This window comes from Sebastes fasciatus, chromosome 5 (genome assembly GCF_043250625.1).
Source record: "Sebastes fasciatus isolate fSebFas1 chromosome 5, fSebFas1.pri, whole genome shotgun sequence".
Classification (NCBI taxonomy): Eukaryota; Metazoa; Chordata; class Actinopteri; order Perciformes; family Sebastidae; genus Sebastes; species Sebastes fasciatus.
This window is the reverse complement of record NC_133799.1, coordinates 2,682,270-2,701,955: the sequence shown is the minus strand read 5'-3', so window position 1 is coordinate 2,701,955 and position 19,686 is coordinate 2,682,270. Positions and strand designations below refer to the sequence as shown.

Here is a 19,686-nt window from a genome sequence, read left to right as displayed (position 1 = left end):
AAGATATATGCCAGCGCAGTAATACAACTACTTTTCAGTCAGGAGATAGGTAAGCCAGACTCATGAAGAGATGAATAGACATGAGCACTAATTGACTGCAAAAAGTCTGTAAGTAGTTCAGACTGTAAGATCTGAAGCTCAGTACTCATGCATTAGTGTGTTGTTCTGTGAAACTCACTCATGTCGTTATCATATCAACATTACAGTAATTATACTAGTAAGTGTGGGCAGAATTATAAATGTAGGTTTGAATGGGTGGTATAGAGAGGGTGGAGGTGAGGGAGAATGACAGAGTGATAGAGCGTGTGTGTGTGTACTGTATGTGTGTGATCGTCAGTGAGGCTTGAGGAGTGAGCGACAGACCAGGAGGAGAGTGGACGGAGAGAGCAGCACATTGTTTACACCGGGGAATAACAGCGAGGGAACACATCACAGGTAAGAAGATTTATGCTCTTTGAAAAAGCTATTTATCATGAGTTTAGGGATAAATCACTGTAATGTGTATCTACTATAAAAATCACTTCATGATCCAGTGCCTCAAACATATAGAGCATCCTGGTGGGTATTCTCATGTAATCAACCAGTCTATACTTTTGCAGTTCACCTTTTTTTTAACTTTTGTTTCAATGCTAGGGTTGTTTTTACAACATGGAATAATAGATATCACATATTAAAATCCCTTCACATCCTTTTATTATTAGAAGCTAATATGATAAAAGGAGCATGCCGGGGCTTCACTAAACAGATACAATCTCCTGTATGTGAATACTGATATTTTAACATTTTGTTAATAAATAACAGGGACAATGCACATTATTGGACTTTTTTGTTCATTCTGTTTATCTCTGTAATATTTGCGCGTGAAACCAACAAAATAAAATTTGCTTGGGCTACAACACCGAGGCTATAATTTAATTTGTGTCTAGTCTGTCATTACCAAAGTGGTGTCTGTCTGTTAAAGCCACTGCCAAGATTAGCGTAACAGGATTGTGGGAGGAAAAGTAATCGAAGTAAAACCCTGAAATGTCATTGGAGTACAGAATCTACCCAAGAAAAACAAATATTTGATCCTGGCTTACGAAATGCAAACTTGCTCAGTGCCCTGGTGGCTCATCCAGCCAAAAATCATACAATGTAAATAGGATATGCTGAGTTTAAACACAAATAGGTCATCTCTCTCCTAGACTCTCTTTCCTCCTTCTGCTTTTAACGTTGTAACATACCAAATATGAATAAATAAGTATAACTGTACAAATAAAAAGAAAATGACAGTGACCAGAAAAGCTCATCATTGGAGTCATAATTGTGAAGAGGGAGCATAAATATCAAATGAAGTCATAAAAGGTGCTGTATGCTCACACAGAATAGACACAGAGATGGCCTGTCTCAGTGCATCAAGTGATGGATGTCTGCAGTGTTATTAAAGTTTTAGCTTAACATGACTTGAGGGCAGAGAGGAGCATCTGAGAAATTCCACTTTCAGGTTTTGCACGATTTCTACAGACTACATAGAAACATAACTGAGTAAAAGTAAGCAGCTGGCATTCATGCACTTTTAAATTCAGCAATTTTTGACTCATCAGTAGCAGTGTCACGTTGACTTTGGTGCAAAAGATGGTTGTTATTTTTGATCTGTTCACTTTTCTCAAGGCACATGATTTGAACTTGTGATGTGGATTATTCATGGCACAATTCTGAAGAGAGAGAAAAACATAACGATGTCTGCTCTCCAGAGACGAGAACTATGGCAGACTGGCCCTCGCTCTCCATCTGCTGCTCCTTTTTTCCACTTTAGTTAAGCAACACACTATTCAGCCATTTGTCAGATACTCCCTTGGCTCCCAGGGAAACCGAAAGATGTCTTGCCTTCTAGGCAAGGGGATGGATAGTTTCTTAGAGTCTCATGTGAGTGGGTTAACAGTTGTAGACTAGATATGAATTTGGTGTTGGAGTGAAAGCTGCTTTCATGGATGCTGATGAGTTTTGTAGTTAGCCCAGAGCCAAAGCTGCTTCTGGTCACTGGATTGGCAAGCTGTACTGTTTGTAATGAGCTGTATAATCTAGGCAGCCCTTATAAAGACAGAACCATTGTAAAAGTTCTGCATCTTATTGCATCCACTGCAAGTAATAGTCAACAACTGCAGCACAGTTGTGTTCAGTAAATGGATTTGTATTGTATGTTTACACCCTGGACAGGTCGCCAGACTATCACAGGGCTGGGACACAGAGACAGACAACAATTCACACTCACAGTCACACCTACGGGAAATTTAAAGTCAACAATTAACCTAACCTGCATGTCTTTGGACTGTAGGAGGAAGCCGGAGAATGGCCTTTAATCATTCCATTCAAAAGCAGATACATTTCCCACTGGAGATCTTTACTGATTGACTATACAGCCCGTTCGCACGAAAAAGGCGTATGAATGACACAATAATACGCAAGGCATTTAACGTGCAATAAGAACGCCTTTCTTGCTTTTGGTCTATGTAGTCTGTACTGACTGCAACGTAAACACATGGCGGGCGGGGGAGGTGTATGGGTCCGACAGACACACAACTTTTAACCAGGAGACCTTTGTTCAAGACCAGTGTTTTGTTTTGTAAGTTACGTTACTAGGTTAGGTTTGGCACGTTTTTTAATGACGTGTGTGATGTGTTTTCCATACATATTTTACTTAGTTTACGTACTTATTTTAAGTCCAATTATGACGCCTATTCATAAACCTAACTAAGTGGTTTTGTTGCCTAAACCTAACTGTGTACCTTACCGCACTTTTGATGCGTGGCGTACAAATGGCACGCGGAGGGCGGCATACAAAAGACACGCAAAAAGCCTAAAATCCTCATGACACGCGGAATGTCTTTGTAATGTTGTGCTACTTATACGTCTTCCCATGAGACCGGACTATAATCTACCACATAACCTGAGAAATGTCCATATGTGGCCAACAGGTGATCAAATGCAGTTTAAAATCCTTTACCTGACAGACACTTTCTTTAATTAGTTTTGGGACAAAGTGCGTTTTCACAAGTCATGACTCTCAGATGGGCACGGCAATCAACTTGAGATGTGCTTAGCATAAAATATTGCAATGAATCCAAAACGATGTAGAGTTAGGGAGACATTTTAACTAGAGTATTAGATATACATGACTTGCAGAATGCTCATGAGGAAGATATGATGCATCATCCATAAATATATCAAAGCCACTGCTGATCCTGGATCCTGCAGAACTTAAATATTCATTACAGTATATCTATTTTATGAAGCATACTATGTTATTATTTGGAATATGCATTGGACAGAGTACCAATATGCTACACCCTAAGCCTGTCTATGAGCTTTCCATCCGCAGAAGATGCTAATATAGTTTCTAAAAGATGTTCAGCCACCTGGGGCTATAGTACGAAAATCCAATTGATAAAATAAGGAGTGTATGGCACAGTAGTGGCTGCACTCTAAAGCCACAGGGAAATGGTTTATGGTATGCAGCTCGTTATAATGCAGTGGATATGCTTCCACTGTACGCTGACAACATGCCTTACCACTGATTGGGTTTAACTCTGGGGTCGTGGAAGTCTCCCGTGATTGCAAAAGCACTCACTTCAGACTTTTAATAACGTCTCTGTAACGGATGCATTTAGCGACTTAATTTAAAAATTGTCCTGCAGTGCACCGTTCCGCCGTTCAAAGTGTACTCATGCAACGATATGTTTGGTATCTTACGAAAAGTTATTCTTCATTTTTTGTGCGTTTTCTTACAAATGTCCAGCATACCACTCCAGTCTTTTCAAAATAAACTTCCATCTTTATAGGAAAAACTACTTAGTTAGGATTAGGAAAAGATCGTGGTTGAGTTACGACAAACCAGAAGTGGTTACGCCGCACCAGAAGTGGCATATCTTAAAGGGACTGTTTGTAACTTTTTAAGCGTATAAATGTAGCGGGTCGGGACACATGCTGCTCGCATATGCGCGTTCGCGTGTGGCCGCTGCCTCTCCTCCTCTGCCTGCTTGCCTTCACTCAGACAGCGCGCGCGTTCTCGCTCAGCTCGCTCCACCTCTAGACGTGAACGCGCGCTCACTCCACACTGCAGAAGAGTTAGTTTAGCTCTGAGAATATCTAGTGAATGTACAGTGGACGTTTGGGCAGAAATAACTGCTGCAGCTCTTCCAGACCAACAGAGGTTTCCCGTGTCTTGTGAAGTGACGGGACTCTGCAGAGAGTTACGTTGTCATCTTGTTACCGACCGGGTGCCGGTGTCTCCCTGCTCTCTCCGGCTGCGGGCGGAGAGAGCAGGGAGACACGCTGCAGAGCCCCGCTGCCTCAGCCTGCACTGAGGCAGGAAAAGCCAACACTAGGATCAAATCTAAATCATGTTCATAGAGAGACCTTCGTCTGGTCAGCTAACATTACTGCCAAGCAGGTGAAATATAGCGTGATATTGTGGTTTTAGCTGACGTGTGTCGCCTCACTGTGTTGAGCGATGCTCGTTCAGGTTTATTTAGAGCGAGCACAAGCGCGAGCCCGACGCTGACTTTCGTTGATTTCAAGGCCACAGGTGTCGCTGTTAACAAGCATTTCTGAAAGTTACAAATAGTCCCTTTAAGTATGGAAGTTCTGTGACAAAAAATACTCAGTTAGGTTTAGGAAAATATCGTGGTTTGGGTTAAAATAACTCCGGAAGTGCCGTAACTTAAGTACGGAAGTTACGTGACAAATACATCAACGTTGACTTCTGGTTTCACACAGGACACGAACCGCAGTCTCCTGGGAAAAAGTCTGGTGTTTTTTGACTGACCCATCCACCACGACCTCCTCCCTACACGGCTTTCGCAGCTATTTAAACTTGTTCACAATTACGTGGATTACGTATGAATTGATTTTGTGGGATGTATACGAATTACAGTGCATTTACTTTTCGTAGAGTAGGTACTGCTATGAACGGTGTATGAGAACAGCCTGCGCCGTTACAACAATCCGTCACTTGTTCTTATGTTATGTTCACACTACCAGCAACAAAACGATCAGTGTGGCCAGTTCGCTCAAGAGCTCGTTGACGTAGTTATGTTGTTAAATTGCACTGTGGACTGGTTAACGGCATTTTTTTTTTTTTAATTGGAACGGAACAGGGTGAATCAAAAACATATGTTTGGTTGACGATTTACTGAGTCATTGGAGCACTGGTAAAAAGTTGAGACCAGCTCAACTTTATTTGTAGCGCGTCAGGCGGCGACAATGTCGGGCGTCAGTTTGTAGCTTCATGTCACCGGCTTCAATTGAAAATGACTTGTAATGTCGCGTTGTCGTCGTAGTGTGAACACAGGATTATAATCCATTCAGAGGTTTGGTAATCCATCAAGGAAACACGGTGTTATTTTCAGAAAATAATAAAAGCGATAATCCGATGTTATATGTATTTATTTATCTAATGCTGACTACACAAACAACTCTTTAACGTTACTGCTTTGGTGAATAATATTTCTGGCAGACATATTGACTCAGTGTACAAAGCACTACGGCAATAACGGTTGCAAAATGGCGCATCGGCGATTTACAAAAGCGATTGGAGAGATCTATGGTGTAAGATGAGCATTAAGAAATCTACTACATCATACTGTAGAAGTGAGCTTCAGAGAGTGAATAGACATAAATAATAGATTAAATAGATGGATAGATAAAAATGTAAACAGTTCTGTTTGTCTGTGTAATAGAAAATGATTGAAATCTTGAAACATTCAAATTCTGTTTTTCTTTTTCTTCTGACTTCTAGGCCTTATACCATTTTACAATATCATGTGATATCACTGCCGCATACATACTCAAATAGCCAATGTTGTGCTCAAAATAATAACTTGCTTGTGCCTTACAGTACTGAATTTATACACGTTTATATATTAGGAGAATAGAGGCCACAGTTATAGAACGAAATTGCTCAGACCCCATTAAAACCATCTGTATAGACACAAAATGCATCCTGATGAAATACACAACACAGTAACTCTCTGCCGGAGATAGGAAAGACCTCTGACTGATATATGTAAATGTATGGAAAAGTCTGCTTATCCTCGATGGTCATTCATTAAACTGTCAGGAAAGCGTTTTCCTGTCTTTCTCATTATGCAGCGCTCACTTGGAAAAATGTAAATATCGTTATATTTTACCTTGAAGTTAGAAATTAATATTCAGCTAACTGACTAGTTCCTTTTTCTCCTACATCAGCTCAAGTCTGCCAGAAGCAACAGAAGCTCCACTGTAAGCATTTCATCAAACATTCTTATGTTATTAACTTACAAATCAATAATATATCAAAAATCCTTTCCATTTAATGATGGAATTATCAACATGACGGATGTTTTTAACTTTAATCTTCTCCAAGTTCCTATAAAGCCCTTCACGCTGGAATATAGTTATTACCAAATTACTTTCCTCCAACTGGAACTTCAAAAGCCTCCAAAGATGTAATATATCACTGCTTTCTGATGTGTGTTCCTTTGAACAGCAGGTACAGTACACCTCAAGGACATACTGCTGACGATGAAAATTTGCTGATATGCCACTGTAATGCACAAGCAGTGGCCTAAAGGTTAAAGAAAGCTAGTCTGGTTCTCTTTAAAGGGAAATCTAAAAAATCCACCCACCGACAGCTCTAAAGTTCACTAAATAACACATTATATCTCACGTGTTTAATCTGTATTTGACCAAAGTGTACATAACTACATATTTTTTCCGTTATGTGCCGAAAATGTCTCGGCTGGGAATGGTAATTTGGGGTCTCTACTGGTTGCTTGGCAACCGGTCCTTGCGAAGAAATAGTCTGGCACGTAACACCCCCTCAACCCTGACCCCCCAAAAAGCTAATTGTCCTTTTTACACAGATTCCACCCATTTCCCAAAATGTACTATTAAACAGATTGCAGTCCAGCTGCCAACAGATCAGACTTTGTACTGGACAACCTCCAGGTGTCAATGCGTGGCTCAGTGAATCTGCTCTGGATATATAACGAACTGAAGAAGTAGTATCCTCGCAGGAAGTGATATAATACTATTACATCTACAATGATGGGCCACTATAACCGAGTGACTCAGTGCTTTGAGTACACACTGTACAGTTAATAGAAAGGGTCTCCCAGAAGGGAGACAAACTCAGAACGCTGTCATTCATTATGTACCTGACTCACAGAAGGAATAGAGCCCCCGCCACGGCCACTCTCCACCCACTGAGCTTTACATTGTCAAGGTAATGGAATGAAGACTCACATAAGACCTTTTATTGCATGTCTCTATAAGTGCTCTTGCTACAAATCCTCTGACTGCAATTTCCCCGTCCTCTTGCCAGTGAAACATTTCTACTTATTGGACAGTTTGAAGAAATGCTAAAGTGAAATGATACATTTAGTAATATTCCTTATTTTTTTCGTTGTCAATAAATCCCATGAAAAGACCAAAACTAACAATAAATTGTACATGAAGCCTGATATACAATAGCTCATTCCTCTGTGTCATAGTACTCCATTGTTGTGCAAAATTACTAAAAACACATCAATGAGCAACATGTGAAGCACTGGTGACGTGTTCCTTCGTTACCATAAAGACAGACTGTAGCCGTAAATTCTTACCAAATGTGTATTCATCCATGATCGAAAATAGTCCCTAAAACATGCGCTATTTACTCCTGTTTGAGTAATGTTTGCCAGAAACTACAGTGCCCAGCTGTTTTAAGAAATTACCAACCCCCTTTTTTCAAAAATAGAAAAAATAGAATTCTTGTTTCAGGCGAATGTAAGTCCAATATTAATTCTCCTTTCAGCTTTGTTTTGATCTCCACCAACTCCAGGGGAAAATACCTGCGGTGTGTTCCAATCCGCATACTTCTGTACTTACACTCACTACTTTGAGTGCATAAATGCATTCCAATTGGGAAGTACGGCAAAATGCAGTGCACTCAAAGTACCCGGATGTTGTACTCAAAACGGTCAGATCGTTGAGTGTGGAACGCTGGACACTTTCCACACTCAACTGTCGCCATCTTGACTACGTAGCGGAAGGGGCGGAGCCACGACCACTATTCAGACATACATAGATAACAGAATAAAACAATACAATACGTAAACATACCGGTGCATTTTCAGCCAACAGGAGGACACATCGTAGGCGTAGGCGACGACGTTGGAAACGTAATTTCCACTCTGCTTTCATTTTTTTTCAGAAGATATTTTGGCGGGTAGCGAGGCACGGTCAAATGTTGCGATCGTAATTTCCGGTCAGTGCGCCGCAGAGTATTCGATTTGAGACCAAGACATGTCCTAGTCCAACAAGGCACAAATCCAAGACAAGCGCAAGATTTCAAAAAAGTGATCTCAAGACCGAGACCGGACTCGAGTACTAGCCCTGCAAATGACCCCTTTCTCATTAAACAAATTGATTTAATGATAACATAACAATATTTACTGTATTTTACAGAGTGTCTGACTGCTGACTGGCATCAACAAAGTGATGCCTCTGATGGTTACTTTGCAATTAGTTTCAAGAATATTCTGCATATTTGTGTTCAATGAAGCACCGAAGCAAAGTTTTTGAGTTCTACTACAATGGCAGGAAACAGATGGCAAATCAAGCTTAATCAATCACTCAGCCTTCTGTTTACTGTCAAAATTGTCAATTCAAAACTCATTAGCAGAAACAGCAGTCATAGCTAATCTAATTCAGATTTTTCGAAACTGGTCAGGAAACATAATGTCAAGATGTGAAGCAATTCTTTCCTCATTTGTGCTCATCTGCTCAACCATGATTAGAAATCTATTTTGATTATAAATGTCATTACCTTTAAATTTGTCTCATGTGTGTTCACAACCTTTGCTCTAAAATGGCATTTAATACTGATGTCTGTTTAATCTTTTTTTTTCTCAGAGAGCGAGTCTGATCACTTCAGCAGGATGTCAGCTTATAACTGCTCTTTTGATCTAATGGCTGAAAAAGGTGGTTGGCTTTGTCCTCCGGGGGAAAAGTGTATCAATCTGACCTCGGTGGTGAACGGAAGCCACATTGATCTGAATGACGCATGTCTGACAGAGGAAGAGTACCTGGAGAAATATCTGGGGCCTCGTCGATCTCCTTGGTTCCTTCCCGTCTGCCTCAACTACCTGGTCATCTTCCTGGTAGGAGTGGTGGGGAATGCGCTGACGTGCACTGTCATTGCACGCAACAAAGTGATGTGGACACCAACAAACTACTACTTGTTCAGCCTGGCGGTGTCAGACCTGCTGGTGCTGCTGCTCGGCATGCCATTAGAGCTGTATGAGCTGTGGCAGAACTACCCTTTCCTCCTGGGGAAGGTCGGCTGCTACTTTAAAACGTTCATATTCGAGACTGTTTGCTTGGCGTCTATCCTCAACGTGACAGCGCTGAGTGTGGAGCGTTACATCGCTGTGGTGCACCCGCTACGCGCAAAGTACGTCGTAACGCGCACCCATGCTAAGCGGGTCATCCTTACGGTGTGGGGTGTGTCGGTGTTGTGTGCTTTGCCAAACACAAGTCTGCATGGCATCGCCGTCCTTCACAATTGCTCCACCGGCCCTGCTGGGAACATAACCGTGGAGATCCCTGACTCAGCGATCTGTATGCTGGTAAAACCGCGCTGGATTTACAACCTGACCATCCAGGTGACCACCTTGCTATTTTTCATGCTGCCCATGTTCACCATCAGCGCTCTCTACCTGCTCATTGGGTTGCAGCTGAAGCAGGAGAAGATGCGTCAGACACTGGAGGCGAAGACGGGCTTTGGACAGGATAGCTTCTGTAACATCCGAACACAGCAGCAGAAGGCACGGCGCCGGCAGGTCACGAAAATGTTGTGTGAGTATCAAACAAGTACGGAGGCCCTCTGGGGTCACATAGTAGAAAAAAAAACTTGGGCTGTGTCCGAAACCACTCATTACTCACTATATAGTAGACTATACCTGCATAGTGACTCACTATATAGTAGACTCTATAGAGAGTTCGCCATTTTGTAATAGCCTACTGTCCAAACGTATCCCCATATAGTGGACTGAAAGTATCCCACAATGCATTGTGAAAAGAAGTGTACGATCGATGGTCACTAACCAAGCACTATATACCATCATGCATTGCGCTGAAGGAAAAATGTCAGATGAATGAGAGGAGAGAGAGCAGCATGATTAAGGCAAATTCATGAGTTGTGGTCAGAGCAGCAAAACACAACACAAACGGCCACAAAGTACTTTGTATTCATTCATTTGAGAAAATACTATAGACTGCATAAGAAGAGGACGTAGTCACCGTGAAGTCATCCATTGGTTTGTGGACTGCCTTTTGCAGCCTTGAGTTTGGCATTTTGGCTTTTTTGCAACCAGACGTGACACAAGACGGTGGAGCTAAGTACAACCTAACGCTGAACAAGGCACTCTTAGGCAACCAAAATGTTACAATTAACTTTCAGGGACAGAAAACACACTGTGAAAAGGTTAACGTTGTAAGACAAATCACAGACAACTCCCAGACTGGACAACACCGTGGCACGACCTGTCGATCACGAGGTAGCCACGCCCTAAAGCATACCCTGCTTAAAGGTCTTTTTTACCATAAATGGGACCATAATTTACTAAATGATCATCATGCTGTATTGAACAAGACTTGAAAGTAGCGATTGAAACCATAAACTCATGTTTACAATGTTTACTGAGGTAATAAATCAAGTGAGAAGTACAGTCATTTTCTCATAGACTTCTATACAATCAAACTTCTTTTTGCAACCAGAGGAGTCGCCCCCTGCTGGCTGTTAGAAAGAATGCAAGTTCAAGGCACTTCCTCACTGACTTCACTACTCAGACCCGGAAGTAGCCCACTGGAAAATACACTAATTGCCCCCACATTGACAACTGCTTTACTCCTTCCGTTCCTACCTTTCAAAATAAAAGCCCTATACATATACTCTGCATCACTACTTACCAGGGGAACTTAAATTCACTCAGAGCATTTTGCTAAGAGGCAACTGAACAAAATAGCTTACCGTATGTATTTATTACAAAAAATTATGTTGGAATTTATGATGGATGGTTCACCAGCGGACGTTGATCTAGTGTTTTAATTGTGTGACAGCAGAGACGTAATTACTGGTGCAGGGCAAATGACCTGAGAAGTGTCTGAAAGTGTTTTTTAATTTTGTAGATGAGCTCACTGTCCACACGTCCTCTACATAGTCCCTAGTTAGTGAGTAGGGAGTAGGGAAGTGATTTCGGACACAGCCTAAATAATGTTCCAGGGACCCAATGATCCATTCAGTTATGACAAAAACGTCCTCTTTATCCTCCTGTGCAGACGCTTCGTTGCTTTGCTCTCCGCTTTGCTTTAATTTTTTCATTGCAATGCTTGTCTTTCACGACTAAATTTTTGGAAAGCAGGTCCTGGATACTTATAAATCACTGGGAGTTTAATTTATGAAAGAAACTGAAGGCATTGAGATGACATTCTGCAAATTGTAATACATTGTGTGTGTTTTTTTCCAATTACTTACATTTAAGTGGCGGATTCGGTTGCCATCAGAATGCTCCAAGGGGAATGCATGCATGTGCATATGAATGCTGTGTAGAAAAACTAAATCAAAGGGCACGGTTTACAAAAATGATATTGACAAAAACGGACAAAAACATTGAGTAATCAAAAAATAGTTTCAATCAAACAATAATATATAAACTGACCTAGAAGGAGAGGAATATCTAAATCAGAAACACCTGACAGCTGTTGTCTATTTAATGAAAATAAATGTAAATGAAGCTTATTACAGTCAAAATCAGGAAATAACACTTCAATCAGATGCAGCTGCTGCATCAATTTGTATCATTTAGGAATAATTAATTCAACATTTTAGATGTGAACATTTTGTAGATATTTTCTGTGTGTCTGATATGTTGATAAAAGTGTAATCCATGTGGCATTACATTTCCCCGCAACATATCTTAGTGATGCTTGAAAGCTGCTCATGAACATGAATAAATATGATATGATCATGAAAGGTGACACCAACCATGCATATATTACCTGGTATGACACACAGACACGTTCAGATATAACGGGGTTGGTCATATAAGCTTAATGACGTAGCCCACATGTGCTTTTATATTGCTCATAGGTGAAGGTGAAAACAGATGTAGAGGTGAACGTCTTTCATGGTCTATGAGCATGGGCTGTGTAAAGGTTATTAATTTCTACCTTATCTTAAGATAGTGTTATGACATTGATTTCTATGCTCTCAGATGCCTGGCTGCACAGGGGCAGATGTTGAGATAAGTCTACTTACAGTTGTGTCCTGACTTCTCCTCAGAGACATCAACAGACCTCTGGGGTTATCACATCCTTATTTTGAGCAACATTTAGTCAAGACAGTGCAAGGTTTTTGGTCTCTACTTTTAAAATGGTCAGAGTAATCCATGAAGATTGTCATCAATACGGCAAGAAGACTTGAGGCCTAATGATCAGAAAAGCACAGAGGGGGCTGCTCAAAAACAGTTTTGATGATGACATGATAAACAGCTCCAGCTGCTGATGAGCAGTAGGGGAGAAAACATGTAGAACTGCATGAATTTGAATGTTCGATTAAACAATTTTTCAGAACAAATACAGGTAAATACAGGAAAATAGGTGAAAATTAACATATTTTATACATTTTTTAAACAGGCAAACGCTCTCATAACACACTTAATATTCAAAGTCATGCCACGTATTGTATTAGATTGGATGCTTACTGAAGATGGTTACATGATATAGAATAAAGCATGATTCAGCAACAGCATGGCCAATTTCTCGGTTCAAACGTCAATAAAAACTAAATTCAGTGAGATAGATTTCCCTCATGTCAGCTGCGGTGATTCTCCAGTTTTACAAACTGAAAGATGAGACCCCAATGTGTGGTGCGTTTGTCCAATCAGGTACAGGGCAGGGATCATGTTTAAATCTGTCAGAAGGGTAAAGTCCCTCCAGGCGTTTGTTATATTGTGATTGCAAAAATGTTTGCTATTTCAACCAATTATCTAATTTTGTCCCACACTTATAATATTACCACAAAAATGGTGAAAGGATGCTTCCTATTTTGTTTCTAGTTCTAGTTTCTAGAAATGCATCCATCAACATTTGCTTGTTAGGGACGATTGCTGAAGTCGGCATTCAGCCGTAACAAGCTGCACCAATTAAAGGATAACTTCGGACTTTTTCAACCTGGATCCTATTTTCCCATGTTTTTGTGTCTAAGAGACTAAAGGGGACAACAATTGTTGAACTTGGTCCAGTATTGAGGGAGTACGCTGTAGCCGCCAGCTGCTAAACAAGCTGTATTGTAATCATTTGGGTCCACCTGGTACCGTCAGTTTACGTCCACTAAAAGTGTTGTCAGAGTTTGTTGTGTTGGAGTACAGAAGGCTTAGCTTAGTGTTATCTAAAAGAGTGGATGCAATGGGAAATTTCAGAGCAAGACTTCTCATAGTGAGACACACAATAACAAAACAGAAGGTAACAGAAGGTAAGAAAAATGTTTCCTCTCTCTGTAGGGTCCTTTCCGTAATGTTGTCAGACACTTACAATAACAATCTGAGCCTGTCAGTGGCAAAAACCAGCACTTTTAGTGGACATAAACTGACAGTACCAGGTTGCCCCAAAATATTATGATACAGCTTGTTTGGCGGCTGGCGACTGCAGCGTACTCCCTCAATACTGGACCAATATCAAAAGTAGTGTCCCCATTAGTCACTAAGACACAGAAAAATGGGAAAATAGGGTCCAGGTTGAAAAATACCAAAGCTATCCTTTAAGATCTTACAATGATCTATTTCTTATAGGCAATCTGAAGCTGAAAACTAAAAACTAAAAGCTCTTAAAGAGGTTGCAGGGAGCAGTACAGCCTTGATGTGTTTCAACATTACTGCAATCTGTTGCAAAATAACACAAACAAAAAGTTCCATTGGCACTGTGACGGTTCACCCCCTTCAATCTTTATGCATAGTTTTTAATCTGCTTTTGGTTTCTGATGATGCATTCAAGTCATGTCTAGTGTTTAATCCTGCAGTCAAGCTCTTTTATGAGGGCCACTCCAAAACAGGAGGGATGTTAAGGATGAGTATTGTGACGCATACCAATGATATAAAGCACAGATTTCAAAGAAACATTTTTTGATTATGAATGTAAAGATTTATTAAACACTGATTTAAAGGATTAAATCAAAGGCTGTGCAACCACGACTGATATTCTCCGCATCATTGACACACAGCCCCCAGAGGGACAATTTAATTGAGAGCAGAGAGAGCATGTTGAAAACATCAATTGATATACTGCTATTAAAATCTGCTCTACCCATGTGTCTTACTGTTTTTCCAGTCGTTTTAGTGGTGGTTTTCGCGATCTGCTGGGCCCCGTTTCACACTGACCGCCTCATGTGGAGTTTCATCAATGACTGGACTGACAACCACATGGAAATCTTCCAGTACGTGCACATCATCTCTGGAGTGTTTTTCTATCTTAGCTCAGCAGTCAACCCAATCCTGTACAACCTCATGTCCACACGCTTTAGAGAAATGTTCAAGGAGGTCATGTGCCATCGACCACATCACACCGCTCCAAGAAAACACTCGCTCAGTGTTACCCGGGTGACGCTCCGCAGCACCCTGAGTGATGCGCCACTCAGCAATGGAGCCGCTGTTGTTGAAACAGAGGCAGAAGATGAAGTGAAGATGAGAGATGAAACCTGTTTTTCGTGTTAAAAACAACATAAGGGGTATCTGAAGGGGGAAATGTTGGTAAGATGTCATGGTGTTCCATTCTGATTCACTGCATCCGTCAACTGTCGTCAACATCCACTTCTGGTGCATTAGCTAAATAGGCTACCTAAAATAGTCTGAGTGGGAGATCTGCAGAAAAAGTGCTACTGTGCTGCTTTTGAAAACTTTATAAGTTAATCAGCAAATCACATACTTTTATTCAAACACGCCTGGGCAGGCTTAGATTCACGCTCAAGCCCGAGGAAATGATGCAGGAATGCACACTTGTCGTCTTAAATTTACCAGCATAGATAACATCCATTGTTCAGTGTATGTAAAACCATTTAAATGAAAACCCACTTTTTGTAAGCACTTTAGTGAGTTTTGGAAAATGTGTTTAAATTATGACAATACAGTTTACAAAAATCCTGGCATTTATAACGTAGGTACGGTCACACATGCAAAATTAACATTCACCTCCCGTTCACTTCCATTCTATGCAAGCCAAGAGGCGAAAATGCATTTGCTTCTGGAGGCGAAGCAAGTTTGCATCTTTGCATTCGAAATGCAGTTTGACTTTGGTGAACTTTCAGGCAAATATCTCCTCGGCAGACGATAGTCACTCGCCTGCATTTGCGAATGTGTGACCGTGCCTTAATGCTGCATTCACACCAAACGAAGCAAACTTTTTGCACGGTGTGATCGCATACAAAGTCAATGCAAAGAGGCAAACGGACGCGAATGGCGCAAAGGACGCAAATGCGTGAAATTTGCGTCATTCTCGCAAGTTCAAATATTTCAACTTGAGAGATAATTTTGCGCGACGCTGTGTCGCGAAAGCATATTGGCGTTTAGATTCACCTCCTGCCGTCACTGATGTCCTGATGTTGTTGAATCAGAAATGGAGGAAAACAATATTGCAGCTGTCTGTGAGCACCCAGAGCTACGATAGTACCTCATATTTGTCAGATATATATTTCCAGACGAAACTCTAAGTGTATAAATTAATGTGTATAATCCACAGACTGTATGGTATAAACAACAATGTCGCTGTCGTATTTATGCCTAGATGACGTTGTACAATGTTAGCATAGCCTAGCACTGATCGATTCGAACTCCATTCAGAAATCCAAATGTTTGCTTGTCGTCTCGCGGACAGATCTGACAAAGGACTTTTTACAACTTTACATCATTATGCAGTTATTTCGATATATTGATCTGTTTATTGCAATTAAAAAACAGTACAATCTGTTTATTTTGGGTTCATAGTAAACCAGATTAATCTAGCCGACATGTGGCTTGCTAGATACAGTGAATAAGGCTCTCTGTTATGAACCGAGACACGACAGCGTTTGGTTTTCCGATGTATCTGGGACTTCCACAACATGTACAAAACAGCAATATTGGTTATTTCGGCCATGGTTGATGAAACAGTGCTGGTGTCTACATGGAGGTAAGTGTCTAGCGCGAGTAATGCATGCAAATGAACACAAATGATCCTGCGGTCAAACTCACGGAAGAAAGGCGAGGCGAAAATTCACTGGTGTGAACGCAGCATAAAGCCATGGGCACACCACCAACGTCAGGAGCGCGTGGCGTCTGCGTCGCGTGGTGGCTGCGTGAGGCAGGAGTCTGGTGTTCACACTAGACGCGTGTTGGCTGCGTGTCGGCTGCCTGTCAGCTGTGTTTCTGCTGCTGCTGTCAGCCCTTTCTTTCTGCATAGAGTTTGCCTTTTGATGGCCATTTAACTTCATGATAAATATAATTTATATTTATTTTAGACAGAGAAAGGTTCAGAAACGTGTGGTAATTAGTAAATAATAGTAATAATCAACAATTAAAACTCCGTACTGTATTCATTTATGATGCTTTCCAAGTCACTGCTTGTTCCACATCACTGTCCGGCACATATTTCAGAATAAAAGCCTTGTGTTAACAAATGAAGGAATTCTGTGCAAAGAAAACCCGCTTTAGGGCTTTTATTTCGAAATGAAAGCAGGAAGTGTTGATTTAAACCCCAAACTTTATCAATTCTTGGAGCTCTCAAAGTGATTGCATGTTCCACAGCACTGACTGCTCATATTTCAGAATAAAAGCCTTGTGTTAACAAATGAAGGGATTCTGTCTATAGAAAAAAACGCCTGAGGGCTTTTATTTTGAAATGAAAGCAGGAAGTGTTGATTTAAAAATAAGTCTTTACTTTTTTTCATCTCCGTAACATATTCTACAGATAGACATCGAAACTGTAGTAAAGTCTTGCTGGTATGAAGTTAATATACTGTCACTAGATCACTTTCACTGTCTGTGACATATTCTACAGATGTCTAGACATGTAAACTGTTATGTAGCTGATATGATGTCCATATACTGTCAATAGATCACCTTCACTGTCTGTTGCTGCTGGGACTCGCAGCTGAGACGCGAGCCTTCTATTCTATAAAATAGACGCGCGTCTCATGCGGGCAGTGTGTCCACTCTAACCTGTAAACATGGACGCCGAAACAACACGCCACGCAGCCGCCACGCAGCCGCCACGCAGCCGCCACACGCGTCTCATGCTGGCTGTGTGTCCACTCTAACCTGTAAACATGGACGCCGAAACAACACGCCACGCAGCCGCCACGCAGCCGCCACGCAGCCGCCACGCGCGTCTCATGCAGGCAGTGTGTCCACCACTTGAGTTGAGACAACGGGGTGGACCAATGAATAAAAAAGTTGCCCTAAGCCAGAAAGAGATTGAAAGCATTTATATATACTTGTATTATAAATACAGGAAGGATGTGTGAAACATAATGGTGTAAAGTAACAATAAACTGAAGTTTCTGGGTAAACTAGAGAGTAGGAAAAAAATACTGAGGATTATAAAAGAACGTTAAAAAGGGCAAAAAATTGATGGATGGATATTAGATCATGCAAAAGTGAATGTCATCGTCCATGATGTAAGGGGTGAGCCAAACTGTATGTCATTATTTATATCAAATCATTTGTATTATAATTGTCAGATCCTTATCACCTGCTTTGTTCTGTAAGGATATATATTGTATACTGTATTGCCGTGTTCAGCCCAGTGTACTGTTTACAGTAGTATTTGTGTGTTAAAGTAATTTATGCTAAATGTGTTAATGCTTTATATTGTTCAAAGTGTACTTTGTGCTGAGATATTATCCATCGCTATGGAAAAGAATATGAGTTGAAATATATTTCTAATATGAAGCTGCTTCTGGATTTTTGTTGTTACAAACTTGTCACTGCACAAAAAATACATCAGCTTCTTTTTCCAGCCAAAAATGTGTAGCATTTGTCTAGATTGCATTGAGTTTCGTATGATATGGGAAATGCTGCCCAAAGAGTAAGTAAAGTATGACAAATATCATTTTCAAATACTATCATACAATATCAGACAGTTTTTAATGCTTAAAAAAAAACATTAAAAAGTCTGTCCTGTTATACTGAACATTGATTTACAGTTTAGATCAGCTGTGGCATTACCCATGCTTTAACAAGATTACTGAAAGCCCATTAGCAACCCCTAGAGGCTGCATTGCCCAACATGTTTGACAGCAGGGAGACCGAGAGACGGAACAAAGAAATCATATAATTATTGACCTTGTGCAGCACGGACATATTTGTCTCTTAACTCCTGGTTGCTATTGCTGGCGAGTAAATTCATATAAAAAGTCACAGTCCTGATCAGTTCACAATTGCTGCTATATATTTCTTAAAGTTGGGAGCGTGTCCACATTTTTGAGGTCAGTTATATAACCTGACATAACAACATCCTCCACAGACATCGAATTAAAAAGTTGCGTTCACCGTTAACTAGTTTACGATTAGCTCAACTTACTTTGTGTTGTAATAGCAGTTGAATGGTGAAAACGTTCATGCAAGCAATCACTAAAGCAGATGATTTTTACTTTGTTGGTCTGGAATCTGATTCTTCCACATGAATTAAAACTCATTTTCACCCCAATATGAAATATATAATAATATATATTTTAATGATGATATATTTTGGAATAGCTTGTTGCACAATAATTAAGCACATCATGGAAAACAGGACTGTGTGTAATAGTGTAACTAACCAAATGAGCCCCTGTTGTGTGTTTTGGATGAAGAAATATTGTATTAACACACGTTTTGAATGGCCACACTTAGACAGACAATCTGTTATGATATCATGAACACATAATAAAACAAACACAGCAACACATTCTGACCAGTCACCATGACTATTATAACCAGCTGATCCTGGCGCTGTGCAGGATATTAGTGCTGCTATTATGTATGTATTTAAAGAAGACAGTTTCTCATATTGTTCCAGCTCCAGTTTCACGCTGCATGTTGTGTTATAACACTGGTAAGATATTTGCTAAAATGCAGGCCAAATATGATCACAAGCAGCAGACGTCAATTAACACAACACAACACTGCACCTCTGGTATAGACAGGAAGTTAAAAGGCATAATAGTGGAGTCGTAGAAGTTCCTTTTTGATGAAAAAGGTCAACAGGTGCCGAAACTAGCAGGACAAAAGCTTTAGAGCTGATTTGGCACATTTTCATATTCATTCACTTTAAGACCAAGAGTTTTACTTTTCAATGTCATAACATCCCACATCTCTGCAAGTAAATTGGTGAGTGAAATGTTACCATGACCCGTGGGATGGCAAAAACTACAAAAATTATATTTTAAACTAGAGACCATCTTGTGATTGGATCACACTAGCCACAACGCCAAATCATGCCGGGGGCGTAAAGTGGGGTTGCCGTCACCACCTTCTACCACTTGTTTAACGAAACAATACAATTGGAATCATCCTCCAGACCTATTCAAAGCTACTCATGTGGAAGGGTAAGACGTCCACAGAAGCCGTTTCTCACTTGTATTCATCGGTAGGCTATTAACTGAGGATGCTGCCTTTT

General features: G+C 40.6%; 1 protein-coding gene across 2 annotated transcripts; it reads left to right on the top strand.

Annotated features, from left to right (window-relative positions):
- The first annotated feature begins 298 nt into the window (after positions 1 to 298).
- nmur1a (neuromedin U receptor 1a) lies at positions 299 to 17,978 on the top strand. Of its 2 annotated transcripts, XR_012593828.1 has the most exons (4): positions 299 to 435; positions 8,914 to 9,858; positions 14,386 to 17,315; positions 17,404 to 17,978. XR_012593828.1 is itself a non-coding variant. In XM_074634545.1 (3 exons), the coding sequence occupies exons 2-3, from the start codon at positions 8,940 to 8,942 to the stop codon at positions 14,766 to 14,768; spliced, it is 1,302 nt and encodes a 433-aa protein (XP_074490646.1). In that variant the 5' UTR covers positions 299 to 435; positions 8,914 to 8,939; the 3' UTR covers positions 14,769 to 17,978. The 2 variants fall into 2 exon arrangements, 1 of the variants encoding a protein (XP_074490646.1); XM_074634545.1 differs by having other exon boundaries at positions 14,386 to 17,978.
- The last annotated feature ends 1,708 nt before the right edge of the window (positions 17,979 to 19,686 follow it).